The following is a 13,471-nucleotide window of genomic DNA, read 5'->3' on the forward strand; positions in this document are numbered from 1 at the left end:
ACCAGCTGTTGAACCAGAGTAAATAAAATCCTTAAGTGATGATGGACCATCAGATGGATGGATTGGACACAACTGTTCAATTTATTGTGGCTTATTTACAGATTATGCATAGTTAACAAGAGTAAAGTAAATGTTGTCAAAAATAATGACATCATGACTTCATTTGTATGGTGATCATGGGATGATTGTCCTTAATGAGAAACGGATATACAAAGATTAAAGCAATTAAGAGATGCCACGTCTTTATAATCAGACTGACCCAACAAGGCCTTTATTTAAAATACAAAAAAAATATTCAACTCGTGTATTTATTCAACTCTTACAAAAATATATAAATATTAAATTAGTACAATGGTTTATTAATCGTCCAAGAAAATGAACACACACACACATTTTTATTTTTAAAATTCAACACTGACAGACATCTAGCAGGTGATCCTGTAGATAGGTGAGGGACTCCTCCACGTGGAGAGGTAAAGCTTGGCCGATGTCAGCCTGGGATCTGGACAGGAAGGCCTCCACTGCCTCACAAATGGCAGGCTTGGATACGATATCATCTGGCTTGTAGACCAAGTTGACGACTCTGCCTCTTTGTTCTGAGACTGAGTTGCACAGATAGCCTGGGCGTAACAAATTAAAGAAGTTAGGAGTAAACCAAAGTGGGCTTATTGTTGAAATGTATATATTATTCAGGGATATGGTATGTTTTTATTAAAAAAATGTACAGTACAGGCCAAAAGTTTTGACACACCTTCTCATTCAATGCGTTTTCTTTATTTTCATGACTATTTACATTGTAGATTCTCACTGAAGGCATCAAAACTATGAATGAACACATGTGGAGTTATGTACTTAACAAAAAAAGGTGAAATAACTGAAAACATGTTTTATATTCTAGTTTCTTCAAAATAGCCACCCTTTGCTCTGATTACTGCTTTGCACACTCTTGGCATTCTCTCCATGAGCTTCAAGAGGTAGTCACCTGAAATGGTTTTCCAACAGTCTTGAAGGAGTTCCCAGAGGTGTTTAGCACTTGTTGGCCCCTTTGCCTTCACTCTGCGGTCCAGCTCACCCCAAACCATCTCGACTGGGTTCAGGTCCGGTGACTGTGGAGGCCAGGTCATCTGCCGCAGCACTCCATCACTCTCCTTCTTGGTCAAATAGCCCTTACACAGCCTGGAGGTGTGTTTGGGGTCATTGTCCTGTTGAAAAATAAATGATCGTCCAACTAAACGCAAACCGGATGGGATGGCATGTCGCTGCAGGATGCTGTGGTAGCCATGCTGGTTCAGTGTGCCTTCAATTTTGAATAAATCCCCAACAGTGTCACCAGCAAAACACCCCCACACCATCACACCTCCTCCTCCATGCTTCACAGTGGGAACCAGGCATGTGGAATCCATCCGTTCACCTTTTCTGCATCTCACAAAGACACGGCGGTTGGAACCAAAGATCTCAAATTTGGACTCATCAGACCAAAGCACAGATTTCCACTGGTCTAATGTCCATTCCTTGTGTTTCTTGGCCCAAACAAATCTCTTCTGCTTGTTGCCTCTCCTTAGCAGTGGATTCCTAGCAGCTATTTGACCATGAAGGCCTGATTCGCGCAGTCTCCTCTTAACAGTTGTTCTAGAGATGGGTCTGCTGCTAGAACTCTGTGTGGCATTCATCTGGTCTCTGATCTGAGCTGCTGTTAACTTGCGATTTCTGAGGCTGGTGACTCGGATGAACTTATCCTCAGAAGCAGAGGTGACTCTTGGTCTTCCTTTCCTGGGTCGGTCCTCATGTGTGCCAGTTTCCTTGTAGCGCTTGATGGTTTTTGCGACTCCACTTGGGGACACATTTAAAGTTTTTGCAATTTTCCGGACTGACTGACCTTCATTTCTTAAAGTAATGATGGCCACTCGTTTTTCTTTAGTTAGCTGATTGGTTCTTGCCATAATATGAATTTTAACAGTTGTCCAATAGGGCTGTCGGCTGTGTATTAACCTGACTTCTGCACAACACAACTGATGGTCCCAACCCCATTGATAAAGCAAGAAATTCCACTAATTAACCCTGATAAGGCACACCTGTGAAGTGGAAACCATTTCAGGTGACTACCTCTTGAAGCTCATGGAGAGAATGCCAAGAGTGTGCAAAGCAGTAATCAGAGCAAAGGGTGGCTATTTTGAAGAAACTAGAATATAAAACATGTTTTCAGTTATTTCACCTTTTTTTGTTAAGTACATAACTCCACATGTGTTCATTCATAGTTTTGATGCCTTCAGTGAGAATCTACAATGTAAATAGTCATGAAAATAAAGAAAACGCATTGAATGAGAAGGTGTGTCCAAACTTTTGGCCTGTACTGTATGTAACCTGTCTTAAAAGGAGTCTCCAGGACAGGAGAGATAAAATCAGCGGTTAAAAGACTTATCACAAATATAGTTTATATTTATTGATGACAGAAAAATCTTAATACAGGTGACTTTGAGTCAAAAAATAAACACATAAAATCTTAAGGACAGCACAGGAATGTTGAAAAAATATGTGTAACGTTTACCACTATTATATTTTATATCACTCAAGATGTTAAAAGTTTAGAGTTCATGCACAATAGTTGCCACTGATTAACCAAAGACAGAAATATATAAGTGGAAAATAATGGTGAATAATGATAAGTAGAGAGGACGGGGAGAGACGTTTAACCTCATAATCAGAATAATCTTGCTATTGTTTGATCTTGTTTAACCAAATTAAGAACACTGTCTTTTCTTTCTCTACAGCACACAAGAAGATCCTGATAAAGCAGCTCAGTACAATCCCATATGGCATCACACCACATATTGCACATTTACTGGAGTCTGAGGTTTCCCACAGGCTCCGAGCACTGTCTGCTTCCTGGCAGCAGGACATTCAAAAGCTGGCTTCTTCAGGAAAGATGTTGGTTTTGAAAAGATCACCTGAGTCCCCATATTTTTTTGTAATTTATTGAACTGTGGCTGTGTATAATGAGCACTTGTCTCATCATTCTCAGACAAGCTTATCTGTCACGACCAAAAATGATGTTCTCTTCAATTTAACATAATTTATAGGGAGCCATTTTATGATTATAGCTGTAGCTGCTGTTGTGCATTGTGTTGGAATTGACCAACATCTCACCTTTCATTGCTTTGTTGTAGCTGAGCAGCAGCATCCAGAGAAGATGGACCAGCTCTTCCCACTTGTGCCACCTTTCAGTACCGTCCTGGAGAATACAGTCATCGATCAGTTGCACTGAATAGCTAACTTTTAAGTGTTAGATTTCCCCATCGTAAATAAAAGATACATCCTAAAGTCTTAATGGGGAATTGTAAAAGTAAACTAATACCAGTAAAATAACAGTAATACCAGTACATCTGTGAATGTGGGGGGTATTAACTCAGAATCAATTGTTACATTAGATATGTTAACACCACTACATCCGTGAAGACCAAATGCTGGCCAAAAAGGTGACAGTGAGAACAAGATGCAAGAGTGATATTCACCGAAGGGTCTGGTGCCAAAGTGCAGAACTTCAGAAAGTGAAGCAGGAGACTGAGTGACATGGGCAGAGAGATTTTCATTGGGCATGCATAGTCCAACAGATGTTCCAACAGCTTACATCTCAGCAGCTTGCTCTGCAGGCTCTCGAGCAACAACATTCTGGGAGTCAGAAACAGATTAGTCAGTGATTGCTTGGAAAACTAGGGGAAAGAGGCACATTGTGCCGTTAGAATAATTATATATTGTTTCTGTGTTTCATCAGACATTACTTAAATTATACATTTAAAAACTATTTATAAAATGCTGAAATACATTGCCAGTTAAGCAACCATATTGAAATTATTTTTACATGAATGAAAATATATTTTAATATCCTTTTTGTTTGTCCATTCATTAAATGTACTAATTTCATAATTAAAAATCATAACTGACACCTGTACAAGTCTATGGTTACTCCAGTGGTACAATCCACAGGAAAAGGTAGGCTATATAGCTTTCCCTTGACGGTGATATCCTGCTTATCTTGCCTCCTACCCTCGTCTGATCTCTCCTCCTCACCTGTGTGCTCGTAGAGGTATATCGCTGATGAGCATATGGAAGAGCTCCTGGGACAGCTTGGCCGAGTTTAGAGCTGGAGAGCGGTCCACCTCCAGAGCCAAGGACAGCATCCTCTGGAAGATGAACACCATTCTGCATGGGACAATGGGACAAAAACTTGGAATTGGAAAAACGCAGACAGTGAAGCAGCCATAATGATATGATATGTATAGATATGAATTTAGAATTCACCTGATTTGTTCATCTCTCTCTTTGGCTGCTTCTTTACACTCTCGATGCTCTGTTGACTTTATAATGGCAGAAAAGAGCCACTTGATGACATCCCTGGAGAACAACACAACAACAGTATTACTATAACAAATGAAAAATATAAATTAAAAACTTGCACTGATGTTTATCTATGGACTGTAATGTGATCCGCCTGACATGAATTGATTTGTAATTATGTATTATGTCACAATTTGGCATGTATCTCATAGCGAGTTTAAATTTTTGGTGGTCTGCCTGTTTAAAATAACTATCTTGCGAACCATAATCTGAAATATCTGTTCTCACAAACCTGGTTGCTGACCAGCTGTGTTAACTCTTGCTTTCCTTCGGCAGCTATGAGTTTCATTTAGAGCACCCAGGAGGCTGGGTTTTTGGCAAACACCCAAGAACATATAATATCAACAGAGAAGAGCAGTGTATTTAAATTCAGAGGCCACTCCAAGACACACAGGGAAATTCCAACATTGCAGTGGCAGAAAGCACAGTCAGTGTAGATTACAACAGACAGTGTATAGGAACGGTTCTTTGTGTGTTAACATGTTTTGGTGCCTTGAAGTAAACATGCTATGAAGAAGTTTGCTGTGCAGTATTCCGCACATTGGGCTTCACTCACTAATATGTGTGTAGAAATGTTCTTACTGTGTGCACATAATAAGTGAGCATGCAAAGTTACCGTCTGATTCATGACAAGTGTGCACCGACCAATTTTGTTCTTACCACCATGGGTATGTTAGTGAGTTAGAATGATTCTAAACTGACAGGCGCATATCCACTATCTGCAATCAGCATTCTGCCACACCCCTATGTCTCTATATAAGGAAATATGCTCCAGCCTGATCTGCTATTTCCCTCTGATATGTCAGTGTAGCCAGGAAACCAATGGCAGACATGACTTGAACCTGAGAAGGTACTGAGTGTCCAATCACTTTGATGCTGTTCCAGGAAATTGCATAGCAGCAGCAAATCTTGTCTTGGCAGTCAGAAACAGCTGATAAGCCGTTTGTCACTCTCTCAAGTTATGTCCATCTCTGAAGACGCGCTCTCTACTGAACACGCTGACTGCAATATCTTACAGCAGGGCTAGATATTTTAACACCTGCTCGGAGGTAAATCAGACTCTTTTATATTAACCATTTGGCTAACAATTGACATTGGCTACATGTGTGTAATTTCATGGCTCTAGAAAGTGGTGGGAGTGGCTGATCATGATGGGCCAAGTCTATAAAAACTAGGGATGCTCCGAACGACTACTTTCCCTGATGTTTAAATGATGTTTAAATTAGACTAGTCGACTTGTCTAGAAGAAAAAGACAGTCAGGCCTTCATCATTTGTGTGAAGACATGGTCTGAGTCAGTTCTAAAGTTGTTTGCTGAGTACAAACAAATTCAGGTACGAAAATATTGATTAATCCCGGTTTAATATGTTTAGATACATGGTTAAGGAAACAGATTTGTGCACATGCACTATATGTGAATGAGACCCATTGAGAGGTGACATGTAAATGACAGTGGACTAATTAGTAACACCTATCAGTAATATACAATTAAAGAGTATCACAAAACTACAGCTTCCAAACAATGTCAACAGTATATTATCATGGTCATGTACACTGAAAACCAAAACTCTAAGGTTAAGTCCACAGTCAGCTGACTAACCCTCTAACTGCACTTAGCTATACAGGCCCCAGGTTACCATACTCACCTGATGCGATGGAACTGCTGATCACATGACAATACTTCCTTGGCGATGGAGCGGTTGAGGGCAGAGATGGAGCATTTGGCCTGGAAGTCATCTTCCAAAGTCTGCACAACATATTCCAGGAGCATACGCACAACCTCACATTGATGTCTCTTTGTATGGTCCTAAGGAAGCAAGAGGGGCACAGATGGACAAGTGCCGGTATACTGAGATCTGTAAATATGTTTATTCAATGCAACAATGTGACTTTGGTTCTTCCAGAAGATACTGACACACAAGAAAAGATTTTAAAAAGCCTATTTCATAATATAGCAACCAAAATCTTATCGAAAAACGATCTTGTTCAACAACACTGGTGGTGCCTTAAATTGCCGTGTATATTCAGTGGCAGTACCTGACTGGTCATGACTGAGGTCAACAACTCCCAGTCCCATGGAATAGTGGTTTTATCCGCCATGTGATGTCTGCAATTAGAAAGCAGATTTAATCTCTGAATTCAAAGATGGAAAGGGGAGAGATAAATGGTGGAGAGAACATAAAGGTCAGATCAAGAATTTCAATAGGAAAAGCTATATATAACACACTACTATTAACTCTTATTCCTATGGTTACCTCACCTCTGTGTCCTCATTAACAGATTAAAGGCCTGCACGCACAGGTGATAAGGACACTGTGGGTCGAGCAGAATGCCACGCAGCAGGTGGGAGGTGATATCTCTGGGGGGATAGTAACCAGGCTGTAGCAGGTCAGACAAGAGCTGCAAAGTGCCCTCTGGGTAGCTCTCATCGATGGTACTGTAAACCAGGCTCAGGCTCTGACGACACAGCACCTCTGGGGTTCCAAATCCCTCATCTTCCTCATTGAACTAAAAAAAAAAACAACAACAACAACAAAAGAAAACAAAAAAAAAACTTAAAAAGGAAAAAAAATGCTGTAAATTCAGCCTAGTACATGTGTGAAGAGAGCAGCAGAAAAAAAAGCAAAGATCTGGAGAAATGTCTCTTACCAGTGCTTGAGCTGGTCCAGACATTATTTTCCTGAGTGTAACTGGACACACAAATTGCCTGTCCTCTTTACTGGCTGCCCTGAAGTCCATATCAAATCTGCTCTCTTTGTTCCCTTCGTCTCCGTCACTCCCCTCTTGCCAAAGAAGAGACACAGGACTGTCAATGATCAGATCGCCTCTATATGTCCCGGCCCCAGATTCGTCATCCATGCTCTCAGATAAAGGAGGTTCACTGGGGATGCTAAAGCGCAAACAGTCAGAGCTGTTAGAGGCCTCGTCATCGTTTACCTCCTCCAATTGCCACTCAGACGTTTTCTCAGCTAGTGTCGACTCGGAGGTGGGCGCTGGGTCGACTTGGCTCATTGGGTTATGAGATATGGTACCTGTTTGGGACAGAGAGTCAAGGGTATAAGGCTCCGAAGGGTTCGGTAGAGTGGTAGGAAAGTGCGAGGATGAGTGATCAGAGAGATGGCTTTGACTGAATTCTGCTTTGTCTAATCCCAGTTGTTCCAGTTTGGAGGACAGGACTTCTCTTTGTAAGGAACTCTGTGCTTTATCCTGAGATGGAGAACAGGATGTTGGAGAAGGGATGAGCACAGATGAGCAAAAGTCATCCCTCTCATCTTCATGAGTGCTGTGCTCCTTTAAGGTTGCATCAGTGCCCCCTTTATCTGAGCAGGGGTGGTCAGCTGGGCTCTGTAGATGCTGAGATATATTAGCATTTAACTGTGTGTTTGTAAATTCATTATTGCTCTCTTGTTCCTCCTGTCTGATGAGACATTCAACCACCTTAGGAGGAGACTCATCTAATGAGGGATCTGTGTGAGGGCCATTTGTTGTGGTAGTTCTCAAATTACTAATGCATTTTGCAGTTTCACTTGTATTGTCTAGTTGACTAAGGTGCAGTGACATTTGTGTGCAATTTTTGTTTAAAGCAACATGAGTTTCAAGACAAGGCAATCGTCTCAGTTTTACAAATGCTGTGTGATGGTGTGCATTGTCAGCCTGCTCTTGGTGTTGTGTTTGAGAGTCCAGGCGCCTCTTCTTTGGCTTTAAGTTACTACAGTCCGGCTGTAGCGCAGTAACGGTTGGGTCTCTTGAAGAGCTTTTCTGTAAGTTAAAATCTTGATTGTTTGAAGTTTGGTTTTTGGTTGCACTTTCTTTTACTATTAGAGGGTCATCTGGTGGCAAATTAGCCGTCTCCCATTTTGTCTCATCATCTACATCGGCCTCAGTCAGGTCCACCACTGTCACGGCAGGGGATTTTCGCCTTGCACGCAACTTCAGCTCTGGAAGAGTCCATTTAGGATCCTTGAGGTCAATATAAAGCTAGAAAAGGGAAAAATAAACATATCAATAAATTATATGGCTGCTTATATAACTACAGAGTGTATGGCATCTGATACTGTCGGTATAAACACATTTCTCCTCGCCTATTCAAAGGAATATAGTTACTGACTGACCATAAATCAAAGTAAGTACAAATGCTACTGTAGCATTGCTTAGTTGTGAATTTTTGAACATGTTATGTGTGAAATTATAAGGTGATTCATTGCACTCTTTTTGTAATTTACATGGATCTGCTTTCTGAATATTGTTTAGTTGGCACAGATGTTTTACAGGCAAAGTCACAATGTCAAATCCTGAATCTTATTAATCCCAGAGAACCACCAACTGTCATTCGTATATTTATTGATGCTTATAACTCAGGAAGCAATAATGATTTAATAAGCAAGATATAACACTGTATCACATCACTGAGTAAGGACACTACAGACTATGTGAAACGATTGGAAAAAGAGCTGGACATTAGAGTGACAACTGAGGACATGTGGCTGAATGCCTGGGAAATACAGTTGACCTCCACTAACTCCCGGAAAAACCTGATTCACTTTTTCATCACGCCCAGACAGAAGTCTAAACAAAATGGCACCCAGCTATGCTGCTGGAGGGAATGTGGGGAAATCATGGTTGACCATGCTGATATTTTCTGGTCTTGTCCTTCTATTCAGACTTTCTGGAGGGAAATAGTGACAACCATCTCAAAAACTTTGGGTTTTAATATTAGTACAGCATTCACATCCCTTTACCTTGGACAAATTCCTGACAGACTAAGTACAGATGATACCTATCTACTATAGATCATGCTGGCAGCAAGTAAAAAGGCCATTACAAAATACTGGCTCCAGAAAAACAGCCCCACTGCTAGCCTCTTTGTTAATACTGTTACACGCTTAGATCTTCTGGAACAGATGACCTATTTGATATGACTTTAAAGAGTTGGGAGAAAAATGGTGGAGAAAATGGTGTGTTCATTAAGCTATTGAGATAGATCTCACATGATTATTGTATGCACCATATGTGAAATCCTACTTTAAATAAAGAAAATTTGTTATGACTTTTTAAACATCCCATGACCTCATATTGGTCCATTTTTCTTTTCCCTGTTTACTACTTTTCTTTATTTTCTTTTGTTTCGGTACTTATTGAATGTTAAAAATGTTCATAAATACAAAGTATTACAAAAAAAGTCCTGAATTTTACACAAACTTGTGTTTGTATGTTAGGACCCTTCCTCTAAGGCCTGTATTATGAAGCCAGTTTAACTTAAAAGTAGCCTAGTTAAAGACTGATGAGGTCTATCTGACATAAATGTCAGCCAATTAACACTGTGTGGATTCATTTTCTAATAAAATCTTTTGTTATTATTTCCAGTTATCATCACACAGGTGTCTTGTATTATTTTGAGCAGCAGTGATGAAATCAAAGTATAAATATAGCCACACTGTCAGCTATCACTCTGGGGATTAAAAAAAAAAAAAAACAACAACTTTGCTTAAGTTAAAATGCAGCTTAAATCATCATTATGTGTTTAGCGGTGTAAATGATCTCTCCTTTTGATAGAGGCTCTGTTTTAAAGGGCCAGTGTGTAAAATGGGTTGAAAACAGTGACATCAGTGGCCAAATTCTAGATTGCAGGGCTCACTCGCTCACCCCTCCCGTCGGGTAAATGACGGCGGGCTCGTAGGGACAAAAAGCCTTGCGCACAAGTTTTTCAGGAGTAGGTCTATCTAGCGACGAGGTGTATGTTTATTTAGAAATCTAAGCCATGTTACGATATTGTAATGAATCCCTCATGAGCAGGAGACCAGAGGAGCGTTCGGGAAAAAGGCCCGTTTATTTGAGCACTCCAGAAACTCCAGTAACACTCCACTCCGTCCCAAACTCTGACTCTTCTAGCGTAACAGACACACTTCATAACTTTACACACATACTCGTTTACAATACCAAGTGGGGACCCCCCTCCCCTCTCTGCTCCACCAATCTCCAGCCCGCACACTGACTGACAGCGTAGCTGGTAAACAGAGCTCAGCTGTTTATTTAGCCTATAGCCCTCCGGACTATAGTAGCTGCAATGGACGACTTTGAACGCGATTTTGAAGAGTTTCTTGTAGCGGACACAGACCCAGAGCCATACCTGTTTGAGCCGGAGCATACAGATGAGGAACTCTATGTGTTTGATGCTGAGCGGGCGAGAAGAGAGCCTGAATGCACAGAATGGGATTCGGTGCTACTGCTGTCATCGTTGGGGAGATATATCATCAGGAGGAAAAGCGCCACAGAGAGTGCATCACAAGGAGTGAAGTTGCGTCTTCTTTTCCTCGCAGATGACAGTTCGGGTTCATTCTCTCCTGTTGCGTGGTAAGTGTGGTCCATTCGCAAACTTTATAACTAAAAAAACTTTTCACTACTCTCTATCGACGAACTACTAACACTCTCTGCTGTTTCCTCCTCCTTCTTCCTTCCTTCCACTGTCTTCGTTGGTTTATTTATACACACGAAACACATTCTCTGGCTGGCTGGATTGTCCGCTCGGTCTGCCGTACATACATGGCGGCACAAGATGGCGACCTCTCTAAAGCAAGGCCCTTGCTATATATATATATATATTTATATATATATATATATATATATATATATATATATATATATATATATATATATATATATATATATAAAAGCATAACTATAAGGCTACGAAAACCAAATGAATTTTATTTTATAGCGATTATACACTTGTATAAACATATTAATGGGTAGAAGATTCAGATTCAGATTCAGATTGACAATAAACCATGTCAAATATTACACACTGGCCCTTTAAAACCAGAGTGTGACAAGAACCCTGGAACAATAAAGTGATTCTACTGACCTCTAACATTATATATGGGCCTACTCTTTTTTACCTGTCACTCTGCACTTTTGTACATGTCAGGACACTTGATCTGATTGGTCAGTGGTTGAGACGTTCACAGGTTGTGATCTGATTCTCTGAAGTTAACCTGCTCCAGAGCAGGTTAGCTGTTCACCATAAGGTATAGAGTTGTCACCTGTCAAAGAGTTTTCCATACCCTTATTACAGAGGAGGCACTCCCTTTTACAGTATGTGTCTGGGTGTATAAGGCCATTGTGGACAACAATGCTTATCAATGAGCAATATGTAAATATGGAAACAGAGTGCCCCACGGACAACGGATGTCTGTAAGCTGACACGGAAATAAGCATCACACAGGTTCCCTCGTCAAAAAGCGGATGGGATTTTTCCATAGTATTTTTGATTGTTGGTGAAAATAAGCTCTGTGGCAAACAAACAATTATGATACTTACACATTTGTTCAGCAAGACAATCTTCACAAATGAACACCACTTTTATGATTAGTGAAGCCTAAATGCAGTTGCCAGAAATAAAAGGCTATAAACAAACTACTCTACTGTCACATGACTGACAACGACCTTTTGTAAGAGGCACTGAAGCTTCAAAGTTCGTGAGTGGGTTTTTTACTGACGCATTTTATGTTGTGGAACAAACCGTGAACATTTCTTAAGCTAGTGTTAACCACAGACCTTATTTCAAGCATCTTAACAAAAACCCATTGACTTTGAGAGGAGGGAACCGGAAGTGCTAAAATGCTAACTCATTCAGGCTTTTAGGAGTAATTCCTGGGGGCACTCAATGTTAGCTAAAGTTAACAATGAATAAAATATTGAAAAAAATATTACATTAAGGAGTACAAACCATAACTAATATGGATATACACACTAACACAAATATTATCGCATTGTTTAACACACTAATTTAAGCTAGCCAGGTTGGGGCAGATAATGCTAGCAGCGCAGGGGCACATAGCTAGTGTTCAAATAATAAAAATATTTCATTATGACATGCATATAGGAATAGACACAGTACAAAACAAAGTTAAAATTTGTATAATGTTATTATATTAACACGAACAGCCCAATAACATGTCAGGTTTTAACCTTAAGGACTACTGTTAGCTTTACCTCACCGTGACGAGCCAGCGAAAATGGAGGAGATAACGTTTCCTTGCCTGAAGATGGCGCTAAGTGAGCAGGCTGTACCTGAGACATACCATATGGCTGTGTTTGTTGGCGTTTCTCTGTTTAAGCTGCGTTAAATAGCTAGCTAAGGTTTAGCTGCAGCGACATCTAGAGGACATTAAAAGTTAGCTAGTGTTAGCACCGGTTTCTACGCGACGGTCGAGTAGCAACGTTGTTAGCTTACCGGTGAGACGTTGATGTCGTCAACGTGCACTCGCACTGCTGTGAGAGGCAGAGGGTCATCTTTGGTCATGACGTTACTGTAGCAGCCGATAATCTCCACATCAGAGTCGTCCTTCTCGCTGTCAGAGCTGAGGGTGATCACATCAGCCATTTCTCCTCACTCTCTTCAACCTCTTACAACACGGAAACTTCAGCAGATAATGCGGGTAATATCCAGTATCACCTTAGGCAGAGCCATGGCAGTCGCCCCGGTCCTAAAGAAAGACAAGACGTTAATGTATGACGTTATCGTTAAAACACAACACAAGCTAACAGCTTTAGTAATGACATGTAACCTCAGGACGTGTGGTGGCATTTCCTTGTTTCCTTGTTCCTCGCCAGTGGTTTTGAATATGACTGTCTCTTCATGATTCCCGGGACGCAGCGAGTTAACTAACAAGCTTAAACCTTATGATACATCTGATAAACACAATCACTCCAGTGGCGTCCATGTGGTTGATTCAACTGTAAAACTGGCACATCTGAAATTTGACGCTTCCTGTTTTCTGTTGTCATGTTTCTTCTGTAGTTTGGCGGATGACAGCTAGAGACACAGCTGCACATACACCACCTACAGTACAGGAGGGTGAGGACTCCACCTGCCATCACTTCCACTAATAAAACTTATCTTCTTACTAAAATAGGGTTGAAAAAATCCAGAAATAATCATGTTGGGAAGTAATGGGAATAAAACAGGACTATGGGGGTTATTTGCTCAGGCTGTAGGTAGCATGTTGTACGCAGGGCTCCCAAAGTCATGGAAAGGTCAAGGAATCTCATAATCACATTTTCCAGGTCTGGGAAAAGTC

The 13,471-nt window shown here is 40.7% G+C and overlaps 1 protein-coding gene across 1 annotated transcript; it reads right to left on the bottom strand.

Moving 5' to 3' along the window:
* Window positions 1–242: 242 nt before the first annotated feature.
* simc1 (SUMO interacting motifs containing 1) lies at window positions 243–13,183 on the bottom strand. The gene is made up of 11 exons (XM_033632505.2): window positions 12,959–13,183; window positions 12,625–12,877; window positions 7,041–8,369; window positions 6,652–6,899; window positions 6,429–6,498; window positions 6,038–6,198; window positions 4,297–4,389; window positions 4,066–4,197; window positions 3,510–3,666; window positions 3,145–3,229; window positions 243–620 (listed from the first exon to the last, which is right to left on the bottom strand). Exons 2-11 carry the CDS (start codon window positions 12,772–12,774, stop codon window positions 409–411), a joined length of 2,637 nt encoding a protein of 878 aa, XP_033488396.2. The 5' UTR covers window positions 12,775–12,877; window positions 12,959–13,183; the 3' UTR covers window positions 243–408.
* Between the last annotated feature and the right edge of the window lie 288 nt (window positions 13,184–13,471).

This window comes from Epinephelus lanceolatus, chromosome 7, assembly GCF_041903045.1.
Source record: "Epinephelus lanceolatus isolate andai-2023 chromosome 7, ASM4190304v1, whole genome shotgun sequence".
NCBI classification, from domain to species: domain Eukaryota; kingdom Metazoa; phylum Chordata; class Actinopteri; order Perciformes; family Serranidae; genus Epinephelus; species Epinephelus lanceolatus.

What these genes read in the sequence shown, in the direction of transcription:
- simc1 (XM_033632505.2), bottom strand. Translation starts at nt 12,774, where the DNA reads ATGGCTGATGTGATCACCCTCAGCTCTGACAGCGAGAAGGACGACTCT. An exon ending in CCTCAGTCATGACCAGTCAG is followed by an intron (nt 6,199 to 6,428) that starts GTACTGCCACTG and finishes TTGCTTCCTTAG; the next exon opens with GACCATACAAAGAGACATCA. An exon ending in CAGCAGTTCCATCGCATCAG is followed by an intron (nt 4,390 to 6,037) that starts GTGAGTATGGTA and finishes GTTGTTCTCCAG; the next exon opens with GGATGTCATCAAGTGGCTCT.